General features: G+C 40.2%; 1 protein-coding gene across 4 annotated transcripts in view; it reads right to left on the reverse strand.

The window, feature by feature from the left end:
* POC5 (POC5 centriolar protein) overlaps window positions 1-14,803 on the reverse strand; it is a 29,889-nt gene extending 15,086 nt beyond the window's left edge. For 2 of the 4 annotated variants that reach the window (XM_057430956.1, XM_057430957.1), the window contains exons 1-2: window positions 10,830-10,939; window positions 8,073-8,220 (exon numbers count right to left, since the gene is read on the reverse strand). In XM_057430956.1, coding sequence (XP_057286939.1) covers window positions 8,073-8,220; window positions 10,830-10,913 — 232 coding nt within the window. In that variant the 5' untranslated portion in view covers window positions 10,914-10,939. Of the gene's footprint in view, window positions 1-8,072; window positions 8,221-10,829; window positions 10,940-14,655 lie in introns of those variants that run through there. The other 2 variants (XM_057430958.1, XM_057430959.1) reach the window with 2 other exon arrangements.
* Window positions 14,804-14,809: the final 6 nt, after the last annotated feature.

Consider the following 14,809-nt stretch of genomic DNA (forward strand, 5'->3'; position numbering starts at 1 on the left):
CTTCACCACTTGTTCCCATTCCTGCATGTCACTGTGCTTTTCCTTCAGTTGTGATGTTGCTGTAAAATGCATGATGGCTTGTCTTTATTTTTAAACTTTTAATATTAGTTTGGATTAAAAGACACTCAACTTACAGAACACAGTTTGCAAGATACTCACAAAGCAAAAAAACGAACAAAAGGTAATCAATAAAAACAGGATACTAGACTGACAAAAGCTATAGTCCGAGATCATATTATACATTCACCACTCCCTTCCCCTTAATCCTCCCCAAATACAGGTTATGCTAACCCAGCTTCCACTTTTTTCATTTATCACAGGATGTATCCTTCACTAAATCCACTGAGTGTACCTGTTACATATTTATATCATCATCTTACATACTTTATCTTGGCCTTCCAGTATTGCCATAATTTTCTAGTTGTATACATATTAACTTCATTCTTATTCCTAATGGTCTCCTTTTGTCACCTCTATTCCTTCCACTGCATTACATGATGACACTCAGTTACAGTTCCCTAAGGTACCGAGGACATGGAACCATTTGGATATGATCAAGTATAAAAATATGCTTCATTAAATAATGCCCACATGCATTTACACCGACAAATCTCTAGACTGTATTTATCATGGCGGTAATGAAATTGGCTGTTTTTTTCAAAGTGTTTGTTATCCCAATACTATTGTTGGGGGCATTTGTTTAGAGGAATTTTTGTTCCTCTAGTATTTGAGATTTTCTGCTTCATAAAGTAAGTAAGTTCTGACAAAGTTCTCACACATGATCTGCTACCAGTGGCCCAAAGCAAGGGCAGCAATTTGCTAAAATGCACAGTTGAAAAAAATTAAAAATTAAATTCCTCTTATAAATTTAATAGATCAATACTAAGGACTGGTAGCCTGAAGAGAAGGAAACTTCCCACTGTGACCTTAAGATCACCTAGTTCTAATACCCCTGTCATGGGCAGGGACACCTCACACTAAACCATGTCACCCAAGCCTCTGTCCAACCTGGCCTTGAACACTGCCAGGGATGGAGAACTCACACCTTCCCTGGGCAACCCAGTCCAGCGCCTCACCACCCTTACAGTAAAGAACTTCTTCCTTATATCCAATCTGAACTTCCCCTGTTTAAGTTTTAACCTGTTACACCTTGTCCTATCACTACAGTCCCTAATGAAGAGTCCCTGCCCAGCATCCTTATAGGCCCCCTTCAGATACTGGAAGGCTGCTATGAGGTCTCCATGCAGCCTTCTCTTCTCCAGGCTGAACAGCCCCAACTTTCTCAGCCTGTCTTCATACAGGAGGTGCTCCAGTCCCCTGATCATCCTCGTGGCCCTCCTCTGGACTTGTTCCAACAGTTCCATGTCCTTTTTATGTTGAGGACACCAGAACTGCACACAATACTCCAGGTGAGGTCTCACGAGAGCAGAGTAGAGGGGCAGGATCACCTCCTTCGACCTGCTGGTCACGCTCCTTTTGATGCAGCCCAGGATACAGTTGGCTTTCTGGGCTGTGAGCACACACCGCAGCCCGCTCATGTTAGATTTCTCATGTACCAGCAGCCCCAAATCCTTCTCCGCAGGGCTGCTCTGAATCTCTTCTCTGCCCAACCTGTAGCTGTGCCTGGGATTGCTCCAACCCAGGTGTAGGACCTTGCACTTGGCATGGTTAAACTTCATGAGGTTGGCATCAGCCCATCTCACAAGTGTGTCGACGTCCCTCTGGATGGCATTCCTTCCCTCCAGTGTATCAACTGAACCACACAGCTTGGTGTCATCGGCAAACTTGCTGAGGGCGCACTCAATCCCACTGTCCATGTCAGCGACAAAGATGTTGAACAAGACCGGTCCCAACACTGATCCGTGAGGGACACCACTCGTTACTGGTCTCCAGCTGGACATTGAGCCATTGACCACAATTCTTTGTGTGCTGCCATCCAGCCAGTTCTTTATCCATCGAGTGGTCCATCCATCAAATTGATGTCTCTCCAATTTAGAGTCAAGGATGTTGTGTGGGACACTGTCGAACGCTTTGCACAAGTCCAGGTAGATGACATCAACTGCTCTACCCCTGTCCATCAGTTCTGTAGCCCCACCATAAAAGGCCACCAAATTGGCCAGGCAGGATTTCCCCTTAGTGAAGCCATGCTGGCTGTCACCAAGCACCTTGCTGCTTTTCATGTGCCTTAGCATGCCTTCCAGGAGAACCTGCTCCAAGATTTTGCCAGGCACAGAGGTGAGACTGACTGGTCTGTAATTCCCCGGGTCATCCATTTTCCCCTTGAAAATGGGGTTATATTTCCCTTTTTCCAGTCGTCAGGAACATCACCTGACTGCCATGATTTTTTAAATATGAACAGTGGCTTGGCAACTTCATTTGCCAGCTCCCTTAGGACCCACAGATGGATTTCATGAGGTCCCATGGACTTGTGCACGTTCAGGTTCTTAAGGTGGTCTCGAACCAGATCCTCTCTTACAGTGGGCCCAAGGTCTTCATTCTCACAGTCCTTGCATCTGTGTCTTCAAGACTTGGGTGGTGTGGTCAGAGCCTTTGCCAGTGAAGACTGAGCAAAGAAGTCTTTAAGAAGCTCAGCCTTCTCCAAATCCAGGGTAGCCACTTCTCCTGATATCTTCTGGAGGGTGCCCCTATTGTCCCTGGTCTGTCTTTTATTTGCAATGTACCTATAGAATTCCTTTCTTGTTATCTTTCACATCCCTAGCCAAGCTTAATTCTAACTGAGCCTTAGCTTTCCTAACCTGGTCCCTAGCTTCACAGACAGCATCCCTGCATTCTTCCCAGGCTTCCTGTCCTTGAGTCCACATTTTATAAGCCTCTTTTTTCCCCTCTAAGTTTTCTCAGCAGCTCCTTATCCACCCATGGAGGTCTCCTGGCCCTCCTGCTGCACTTCCTTTTGGTTGGGATGCAACACTGCTGAGCTTGTAGTAGGTGATCCTTTAACAACAACCAAGATGTAAGACATCTCTTTCCTAGACTGACATGGTGTAGTGACATTTTAAAAAGCAAACCTATGTTTTGATAAAGCAGGAGAACGCCAGAAGTTTATTTATACTGTATAGCTAACAGAGGCATGGTGGGGCCACGTAAATATTCTTTTTATCTCAGTCTCCAAGAAGATCAAGAGCACCTTTACTGTTTTTTAACCATTTTACAAAATTTTGAAAGTAAAAGAGAAGCCACATTTTACAAGGTGCTGCCCTTTGCAAAGATAGTAAACATGTGAGTGTCTGTAACTGGGAGGAATACATGGTTCTTTGTAATGAGCAGTACATAAAACTTCAATGTAAAATTTTGATCACCATCCAGTATAGAAGCATTTCTTTCCCTTGTCTCTGAACAATTAAGTACAGCTTGCAAATTACTACATTTATCTGACAATACCATGTGTATTAAGAGAGAACTCTATTCAAATATTTCAAGAGAAGCAATCAATTGAATGTAAATTCACCCTCTCAGATCTGCTGCACATCTTTAGGCAGTAAAGAGGAACAGATTTCATAGGCTACATATTTGGCCCCAGCAGAAAAAAAAAAACCAAAACAACGAAAAGTCTCACACCATTAAAGACAGAAGACAGTGCTGGCTAAGATCTTCTGTTCAGACAAGTCTGATAAAAAAAATAGAATACAGTCGTCTAGCACCCCCCCCCCCAAGTCTACTGTTTTGATTCTGATCTCGTCATGAACAGCAGCATCACACCTCACAAATATTCCCTTGCAAAACAATGCTCCACTCAAAATGGGAGACAAAACTGTAATTAGATACAGCACTGGGGAAAAGACCTGAACTAGAATTTGCTCCATAATATATAATTCCACATTGCTGCGTTTGGAATTTTCTTCTTTCCATGTAAGAACAAGTTCTCAGGCTGAGAAATGCTTCCAGCAGCTGATCTGAACTGATCTGCAATTCAAGAGTTTTGCAAGTGTATTTGAATCCTGACAATCTCCTACTGTGAGTGATCAACAGCCTCCTGTAATGGAAGAAGATTCAGAGGAGATGAGATGCTAATGAAGCTCAGAGAAGAATACAGGGAGTGACGACAGCTTTACTGAACTTCTCTCAACACAGGGGCGGGCAAAAGGTGGCCTTTGTTTTTCATAAAATGCTGTACCAGTTGAGTGGATCAACTGGCCTTAGTTAACAAAAAAGTACAAATTTATTCCTGTGCTAGCCAAAGGAGCTTGCAGGAAGTGTTGGCTCCAACACCATATGAAAACTGAATAACCAGCAAAATGAACCTTCAACTGAGCAACAAGCTTGCGCTGACTTAACCCACACAGGTCCTTCCCAGCAACAAGGGACACCTCATATCTTGATGGCTAGTGTAAAGAGACTGTAACAGTGATCTAACTGTGTATTACGATTATTCTATCACGCTGTGACTGTTCACTCAAGTCTTGCTCAGATTTTGGCTAACGCACGTTAAGGCCTGGTACATCCTGGAAGTAGTATCACCAGGTCAAGGCAAGAGCAGCATGCAGACAGGATATGAAGGACAGAAAGGCTGAAGTTAATTGCACAGCCGTTATCACCTGCAGCTTGCTATCTCCTGCTGCCATAACACCTTGCGCAACCTTGCCTGGCAGTTCCTTCAGAATCCACTAATTTACAGAAATAGTACAGACCAACCTTTTAAGCTGCAAGACACAAATATGTCAGTTTACCCAAAACGCTTTTGAACCACATCCAACAGCAGCCAGACTGATGAGGCTTTTGTGCTTCCTGCTGTGATACAGGGTATCCTGCACTGTGATGAAGAAGGAAGGATAAGCACTCTCTCTGCTGTTCAGGCAGGTGTTCACAGAGATGTGAGCTATGGGTTGCAAGTTACGAATTGCTGAACTTGTGAGTTATTCTAGTTTCTTGCTCAACATTTTTGTTCTTGTTCAACATCTTTGTCGCTGACATGGACAGTGGGATTGAGTGCGCCCTCAGCACATCTGCCGAAGACACCAAGCTGTGTGGTTCAGTTGATATGCTGGAGGGAAGAGATGCCATCCAGATGGACCTTGACACGCTTGTGAGGTGGGCAGATGCCAACCTCATGAAGTTTAACCATGCCAAGTGCAAGGTCCTACACCTGGGTGGGAGCAATCCCAGGCACAGCTACAGGTTGGGCAGAGAAGAGATTCAGAGCAGCCCTGCGGAAAAGGACTTGGGGGTGTTGGTCGATGAGAAACTTAACATGAGCTGTGCACTCACAGCCCAGAAAGCCAACCATACCCTGGGCTGCATCAAAAGGAGCATGACCAGCAGGTCGAAGGAAGTGATCCTGCCCCTCTACTCTGCTCTCATGGGACCTCACTTGGAGTATTGTGTGCAGTTCTGGTGTCCTCAATATAAAAAGGACATGGAACTGTTGGAACAAGTCCAAAGGAGGCCATGAGGATGATCAGGGAGCTGGAGCACCTCCTGTGTGAAGACAGGCTGAGAAAGTTGGGGCTGTTCAGCCTGGAGAAAAGAAGGCTGCATGGCGACCTCATAGCAGCCTTCCAGTATCTGAAGGGGGCCTATAGGGATGCCGGGGAGGGACTCTTTATTAGGGACTGTAGTGATAGGACAAGGGGTAATGGGTTAAAACTTAAACAGGGGAGGTTTAGATTGGATATAAGGAAGAAGTTCTTTATTGTGAGGGTGGTGAGTCACTGGAATGGGTTGTCCAGAGAAGTTGTGAGTGCTCCATCCCTGGCATTGTTCAAGGCCAGGCTGGACAGAGCCTTGGGTGACTTGGTTTAGTGGGAGGTGTCCCTGCCCATGGCAGGGGGATTGGAAGTAGATGATCTTAAGGTCCTTTCCAACCCTAACTATTCTAGGATTCTAAAAACCTTATGAACTGAGGGATAAGTGAATTCACGTTAGACTAGTTTGTACAAAGGGGATTGAGCCCTTGTCTGATGTGTTTGCTTTCTTTCCTATTGAGTTTAGAAAAGAGAGTTTAATTAACAGAGTATGCTGACCTGAAAATCTGAGAGATCCCATGGGCTGTGATTTGTGCTTGCACTGCAATTTCAGTACATTGCTGTATCACTCCGCTAAACCAAGATCCCATGTAACAGCAAATGCCTTCAGACGAGTAAACTGGTACTAGAAGACTAAACCCTCTTCATGTACAGGATCTAAAGGAACCTCATGACAGTACCCATGGAAAGTTCTTTGGCTGTGGAAATCACAGATAGTTTAAATGTTACCTTCAGCTGAATCTATCTGCAATTTTTGAGACCTTGAACTTACGTAACAAACGAGGATGTTTCATTCCCCTATCAAAACATTTTATATCATAATTCTTTAAACACCAAGCAACTGCTCTCATTCTAGGATTTGCAGGATTACCTATTATTATAGTGGAATTTTCTGTGTTTGAATGTTCAAGAGTAACTGCCATAGTACAAAATACCAGCAGCTTCTATTGATCTGATTTCTTATGCATCTTGGTATAATTCCCACACAGGATAACTACACTGGATCAGTTAATAAAATTCAATATGTAAAAAGCAAAATTAAAAGGCTGCACTTTAAACTTTTCTGTTGGCAGAAGTTTTTCTAACATTATTCTGTATTGGAGGTAAATCTGGCATCAGAATGTGAATATTCTCTCTCTCCAAAGCTCCATTCTCATGCTTAAAATGAACTCAAAATCATGCCTTCTATCTTTTCCTAAGCAGTCTGATATTCAGAAGAACAACCACACTAATTCTGCATGGGGAGAAGTTGCAAATATGATGTCCTTAAGGACTAAGATTTTCAATTTTCATAAAAATGATAAAACGTTTCTCCTTCTGGCATACTGGGAAGAAAGGTGCTAGCTTGGGTGTCTGAACATACCCAAACTCCACTGCACAGACTCATTGTGGAAAGATACAGAACATTACCAATACCACCTCTCTCATTTTAATCACATTCCTTATTTTAAGAGCCTGTTGCTAGATAAGTTTTTATCATATTGCATTAACGTGAGTTAACTAAATGGTAGTTGACAGCCTACCAAGACTGCTTTATATTCTAGTGAAAACAATGTGCAATTTAAGAAGATAGACTGGTTTTCATTCATAGTTCTCTTGCTAATATGAAATGAACAACTTTCTGCACTACCCCTTGCAATCACACTAGTCAATTCCTGCTAGCAGAGAGTTGTTCAGCTTGGATCAGCATGGCTGAGAAGTCTTGCATACATTAGCCATAAACAATATTTACTCCAAGACGACAATTAGTGCTATACTTACACAGCACTTCAAGGCTGCTTTGTCTCTAATAATAAAATTATCTACACATTTTATACTCCATATTCATTTCAATAGTAGAGATAAAGCTATTCTAATGAGTCAAGAAAGAGGAGTGAAGAGAAAATTGTAGGCAAAAGTTTTTATCATGCAATAGCATGACAAAGAATAGAAGTTAATTTAACTTCAGTTCTTTCTGATTAAGCTAAACTCCCTAGTAAAGAAATAATGCAGGTATGATTGTTTACTATTTCTTCTGAAGCAAAATTAACAGAGCTTCCTTTATCTAAATGCTAGGGAAAAGCAAATAACATATAACCATAAACAGCATTGTTACTAATGCATCACATGACACTAAGTTTATACAGTCCAAGTAATAAAGTAAAACTGGAATAGAGTGACTAAAAGACTGAGAATGATATTTATTAGTGACATAATTAGTCACTACACAAAGCCTTTTTAAGGTAACTCTTACTTCCAAATAACTGTATTTTAAATACTCATTTATCTATCATGGCAGTCAGGTAGCAGCAAAAACAGTCCGATGTCATCTATTGCACATAAGGGCACCTCTTTTTGCATTATTACTCCAAACACTTTAAATATCTGCATCACAAAACACATGGAACTGTCATCTGAACAATACTATTATCTGAAAGTGATGTCAGAAACCCCTTCAGTGAATATGCTTTCCTAAATTTCTTCTTGTGCAAAATGTAAATGTACTGTATATGAGCTACACGTATTTTTCAAACAGAAGCTATTAGAAAACTTAAGCCAAAACATTTCTATGCTTGTTCTTGGAAGCTCAACACATAGCTTTGCACATACTACCTGGAGTCTTATGGTGAATGGCATCATCTGCTGCACTTGAAGACCTGCCACCAGCTCTCAGCTCTGAAGCAGGTTCTGACCCCTTTGAGAAACACTGGTCAAACTTCGGAGCCACTACAGCGTAATGAAGCAGCTCTTCATATTCATCCTGTCCCAAGGTGATGACAAATAATTATAATACTACAATGACTTTTCTAAAATCTAGGTTTATGTAGGAATATACAAGAGTATATATAAGGTATTTCTAGGAGTAGAAATGGGTTTCAATAATTTGGGGGAGCTTTTTAAATTATTATCATGTCTAAAAGAGGATTTCCCTTAAAGCAGTAAAAGCAAGCTGTTTTCCTACCATGACTATAATAATTTACCTTTCTCCTGTTTCATGTTCATTCCGATTACAGCTAGAAACACTTTGCTAGATGCCAGAACTGGATGCTATAATAGCCATCTTAAACAAAAACATGAACTATGAAAAAAAAAAAAAGTTCCACATCATATCAGCAATGAATTATCTGATATTATTTCTAAGCACTACTATTACTGCAAAGAAAAATACATATTTTTATAGGCATGGAAAAGATGCTACAGAACACAGTCACATGCAATATTCCAGAACATTACAATTTCTTTGTTGTGAATTCTAAAACCAATCATCAAAAGATACTTGAGTATCCAGTATTTTCTTTAGATTGGATAGAATTATTCTTACCTTGTATTATGAATTTTTAAAATTATACAGGTGTATGGAACACATATATATAAGTAACAGAAAAGCTTTCCTGTTAAAAAGTTATAAACCAATCTAACTGGTGTGCAGCATTATACTATGTACTGAAGTAAGCCAATTAACATTTTTAAAAAATCTCCTAATTAAACAGACTTTTAGAATGAAAGTTCAGGGCAAAACTGTGAACAACCTGTATTATAGCTTAAACATACAAACAAGTAATTAATTAAAAAAGTTAATTAAAAAAATTAAAAGTTTCAGCAGCTAAATGCTGAAACTGATCAAAGCCACTAATTAACATTTGGGAAAAAAGGCCAGTTGGAAAGTACTAAACCAGGGCATCAGTAATCATTCTTTCTTTACTTAATTCTATCATTGTATTTTACTGTTTTAGTCTTAAGTATTCTTTAACAATAACACTGCAAGTGGAATACAAGATTGACCAATAAATTTCAAATAAAAACCTAATAAAATAAAATTAACAATACATCCTTGGTTCATTTACTATCTTTGTTCTGCTTAAAACAAAACTTTAAAGTCAACCATAAAAATCCTGTTAAAGTATAAAACTAGAGGAACATAGTCCAAGGCTAGAAGGTCAGAGTTTTGATCATTTAATTCACACTACCTTGGTTTTGTAGAAGTAAATAAATCAGTGTTGCAATGAGCAAAGAGCACAAGAGCATTTAAGAGGTTTCTTTTTTTTTTTTTTTCTTCCTTCATGAAGTATTATAAAAACCTACAGATGCTGCTTAGCATTTATCCTTAGGACTGCACTCAAATTTACTAAAACAACATGAAAAGAATGAATTGAATGGACAAAGTCAGGCACAATTCAATTATAAGTAAATGGAAATTCTCTAAGAGCTAGTGGATTCATAAGGAAAAGTTAATTCTGGCCTCTATTTAAAAGCACCCAAACAAAACAAAAGTCCCTTCAAAATTATGTAAAAGGAGTACTTCCCTGTCAACATTTATATTGCTCAGCTCTGACCCCAGCATTCTTCTTTTCCAATAGTCTTCTGCGAGGAGCAGGTAAGGACCTTGGGCTTGTCTGGATTGGACAAAAGGAGGCTGAGGGGCAATCTCATTGCTCTCTACAGCTTCCTGAGAAGGGCAAGCCAAGAGGGAGGAGCTGATCTCTCCTCTCTGGGATCCAGTGACAGGATGCATAGGAATGGTTCAAAGCTGCACCCAGAGTGGGTTAAGACTGGACATTAGGAAGCATGTCTTCACCAAGAAGGTGGTCAAACACCGGAATAGGCCTCCAGAGAGGTGGTCAATGATCCATGTCTGTCAGTGTTAAACAGGCATTTGGCCAATGCCCTTAATAACATGCTTTAACTCTAGGCCAGCCCTGAAGTGGTCTAGATGATTGCCGTAAGTTACTTCCACCCAAAATATTCTGTTGTATTCTAGATGTGTTCTCAGTTGTGAAACAGTCAACAAGGTGGCCTTAGAACCTCCTTATAAATCAATCACGTCATAAAAAAAATTTTAGTCTGTCAAAATTCATGACACAACACCTTCATCTTGTTTTCTGACTACAAAAGGCTCTGGAAACATGGATGAATTACTGCTGCTGAGCAAAGATCAAGAGAACTTATCCATGAGATATGATCACAAACAGAGAAGCATACGAACTGCAGAAATGAACTGCCCATAAACAGGCAGTTTAACACGGACAAAAGTTAACCCACATGAAGAAAATACCTTAAGAAATCCACTTAACAGTGCTTCTGTACATGCCCAGAAAAAAGAAAACTTTACTACTTTACTCATAGCTGTCACTGATCAATCTCTTAAATTTTGATAAGAATTTTCACATAAATCAAAATTGCACAGAAGGGAATCCAAGTGAAGATATTTTAATCCCAGATTGGTTTTATCTAATTTTCTTTTCACTAACATTTTTATTATTTTCCTGTATACATAAAATGAGATGCAAGTTTTATTAGATTTGCTCATAATTACCCTTTGACAAATAAAATGCAACGACAGTGAACCAAATGAGGTTGCCTTTTTCCTACCTTAAGATCTGAAGAAACAGAACTGCCCCAAACAGTGTCTTTTGGCAAAACAGGACTTGTGCTTTTCTCCTCATCTGATGACATTCTGCACAAGTTAGTCTATAAAACAGTAGAAGCTGAACTTCATTTTTCAGTTCCAGTATGATTACTGTATTTTCATCAACATTTCCCTCACAAAAAAGAGATTCTACTGTAGAAACTGCATCAACACCCATGCTATAGGCTAAACTGATTGTACATTTTCATTATATAATGCTAGGTAGGAAACTGCCTGACCCAATCCACACTCGGAAGACTTCCACTGACTTAAAAAAGAAAAACAAACCCACAATGGAAGACCCAAAAGCAAGAATATAAGTTTTCTTTTATTTTACATGGACTGAATAAGTTTAATACCTAATGCTTCATGATAAAAAATTTCACATCAACGGTAAATGAAATACATTGTTAGAGAAAAAAAAAAACAAAACACCAAAACCCACAAATGAAACATGTATCAAGAATAACTGAAGCCTTAATTCACAGATATATTTCTGTGACAATGTCAATCCCTCCTTCTTATTCACACTGTATTTTTTGGAGATTAACAGCTTATTTCACTACAAAATTCCAGGAGAGTGCTACAAGAATGACTCAATTCCTGTATGACTTTTTTTTCCCCTTGAACTACCTGAAGTACTTCCCAAGCTGCAATGATGCCCTGAACACTCCAGTTCAATAACCTGAAGCCCTCACTTACTGGTCAACATCACTATCCCTCCACTTTCTCGACACTTCTTGCCTTATAGGCCCAGGAAGACACAGACATGGAAGAACAGGTAATGCTTTAGATTCTGATAATGTCAATCATTCCAGCATTTTCTAAGCAAAATAGCGAGGTATTCTTTGAACATTTGGGAAGCAGATGATGTAGAACTGAGAATAAACTTGAAGACTTTCTGAAAGATGTATGTACCTTTTAATCTACAGCAGCCTTGTAAAGGTCTTTCAGTGAAGAACTGAAGCTCTTGTGATGGGGCTTGGTAGGGTTCTATCTCTAGAATGTATGGGGAAAATCCTAGAATGTATGCGGAAAAAAAGAACTCTGAAGGGTATTTGGGGGTAACGGAAGAAACTACAGAATGAGTGGGAACTGAGTACTGAGCAATGTTATTTTGTTAATGAATGAATGGCAGAGTGATATAGTTGGCTGATGCACATGTAAAACGATCACCAGACACATTGAGCGGGGAGTTACCAGCTGAGAGTAAGTTTGGGAAGAGGACCACCATAAATAACCAGAAGAACTGACTGCTTGTAGAATGTAGCAAACAACCATGCAATGAAAATTTATTTTTAGAGAGACCTTTAAAACTATCAATTATTCTCAATTGTTTTTTAAACAGATGCATTTTCTGACATGTTATTTTTAGATTGCTAGTTGTGTTGTCGTTAAATTGAAAGGAATAGCCTCCTTAAGCATCATCATAATTTTTCAAAATGTCATAAAACTCACAATAGTACTCTATAATGGAATAGAGATGGAAATAGTCTTTCTGTTCTGTGAGTTATTCTTGAGGCTGATTCTTCCTAGCACCACAAAAGCTCTCTTTGCCACAGGTATCTGCACCATTCAGAATGGCAAGCTTGTTTCTGTGCTTAAGATAGACACTATAAAAATGGTATAAAGACAATTTTAAACGCTGAGATTTCCTAGAGCCCAAGGTTCAAAAGACATGATTACCATTGCTCTACTTCCTGCTGAGCCCTAATATACTGACCATGGTTTTTATTACAAAATATGAAGCCTCGGGGAGGTTTACTAAATACTTTTATTGCTGTATATTGGTCTGTAGATGAAATACTACATAGATAAGAAATACTACCTTCCTCATCTCTTCCATTTTTATTGTCTGCTGCTCTGATAATTTCCATTTTCTCCTCCATCCCAGAAATTACTCCCTATCTGTTCCTTTGGCTTTGGCCTCTATACCTAATCAAGTAACTATACTAGCACCCCTTTAGTCAATATATTGTTTTAATAGCCAAAATACAGTTCTTCACTAATCTTAAAAAGTCAGCTTCAATTCCATATGCCTTTGCACTCATATAGTTTATCAAATTGCGGGTCCTGAATACCCTAAAAGTTGTGGAGGTATGAAAATGTGCATGCTTTGGGGGGTGAGGGAGGAATAGGGAGGCTAATATAGCACTTACAGGAATTAAAGCTGTATTTACAGCCATACAGACACCGTTCTCTTCCCTTCTCAGTCCACTTAAAAAAGTAGTAAACTGCAACAAACTCTCCAGAGGAACAGGAAGGCAAATGGACTTTCATGTGAAAAGAGATGAGTCCAAAGAAGCAGAAGAGAAAGGTTTCGTCTTCAAAAAAAAAAAAAATTTTTTGTCTAATAACTTAAAACCACTGTTGTGATTTCTATTTTCAGGTTTTTGAGATCATGCCCTGACACTCATTCTCATGTATCTAGTTCTCTGATTATCACTGAAACTACTCTTAAGTTTTGTGGTCTTCCAAAATTCAAAAGCCTCTTTCACTACAAGTGATGCTATCTCTCCACTCCACACCACCTTCTCTTCAAATCTGTAACTGCAGTTTACCTGTTTGACATAATCTTTTAAAATTACTCACTGTCACTTCAAGCTCTCTGTATTTGCCTCCTCTTCCCATCCCTTTATGTTCGAGCTTTCCTCATGTTTATTTTGCCTGTATGTACCTCTAATGCTTGTGTCCAGAGCCTAACCTTGCAATTTGATTATTGCAACATTCCAGTGAAAATCACAGTAAACCTACAATTCTAGAAATCTGCTTAGGTACAGAACAACAGATTGGATTACTACAATAACTTAATACACTTCTTTTAATGCAGTGTTTACAGACATCATTGCCATGTGATCTCAGTGAACAAGCACTAAGTTTAAGAAAACACTAGGTAAGTTTCTAAGAGAGAAATTAAGATATTAACTAAGACACCATCTCTGAGTCAACAACATGATTTACTAGCTGAAAACCACTATATGGTCAGAGAGTGACAGGAGCATCTTTGTGCTTACTATATTGTTCTATTATTACTTGAGCATCTGCCAAAACACATATCTGGCTTCATTAAAGAAAAATTCCTGTTAACAGCAGTAGTTTCTTCCAAATCGTAAGTGTACATCTACAATGTTAAGACTGCTATTCTTGGAAAAGGAGACAATTATAATGATCTTTGACCTGACTCACCATGGCTGCTCCAATCCTTAGTTTTGAATCACCTGAGATGTGCTCAGGATTTTTGCTTTTGGGTTTATGTTTGACTAGAAGTAATGCTTTTCAAATAATTTAACAGTGCCCTCAGATAAGAGGGCTCAACAGCTAGTAAACAGAACTACTCAATCTTCCAGCAGCCACAAGACATGCTATTTCCCTTTCACTGTATCCCCTTGCAAAGCAGCACTGCTCAAGTCCACATTTTTAAGCTTCTCACGGCAGCATCTCTATAACCACACTACAGCGACCACCGCTGCCATGTCAACTAACGGTCAGGACGCGGCAGTCACGCAGACACCTGGGAGGCACAGTCAGGTAAGCACACGGGTGGAGGGGCAGGTGGGAGCACAGTTATGCAGGTGAATAGGACACCTTTTTACAGGGCTTTTAAGGCAACCAGCTCAACTACCCGGGGGCAGGAGGTGCCCACAGACTCCCTTAGTGAGTGGTGGCAAGCTCGGGAGGGGGATGAGAGGGGTTGCCAACGGGTACCCCGCCGGGCAGGACCCCCATGTTCATGGGGCCGGTGCTGTGTCAGTCACGGCGCCCCCGGCCGCCCCCCACCGCCCCTCTCACCTGCGGGCACCCGTGGCCCCGGTCCGCCGACCGAGGCGGTTCAAACTACCGGACCGGAAGAAGCACGTCTTTGATAGGCTCAAGGCGCGCTTACAAACTATTCTCCGATTCGGCAGTTTGTCGGCAAAATAGCCAATTAAATTGCTCGCCCGGG

The sequence above is a fragment of the Pezoporus wallicus genome, unplaced genomic scaffold (genome assembly GCF_028554395.1).
Source record: "Pezoporus wallicus isolate ANWC-B61680 ecotype Strahan unplaced genomic scaffold, APGP_CSIRO_Pwel_v1 contig_10706, whole genome shotgun sequence".
Lineage (NCBI taxonomy): Eukaryota > Metazoa > Chordata > Aves > Psittaciformes > Psittacidae > Pezoporus > Pezoporus wallicus.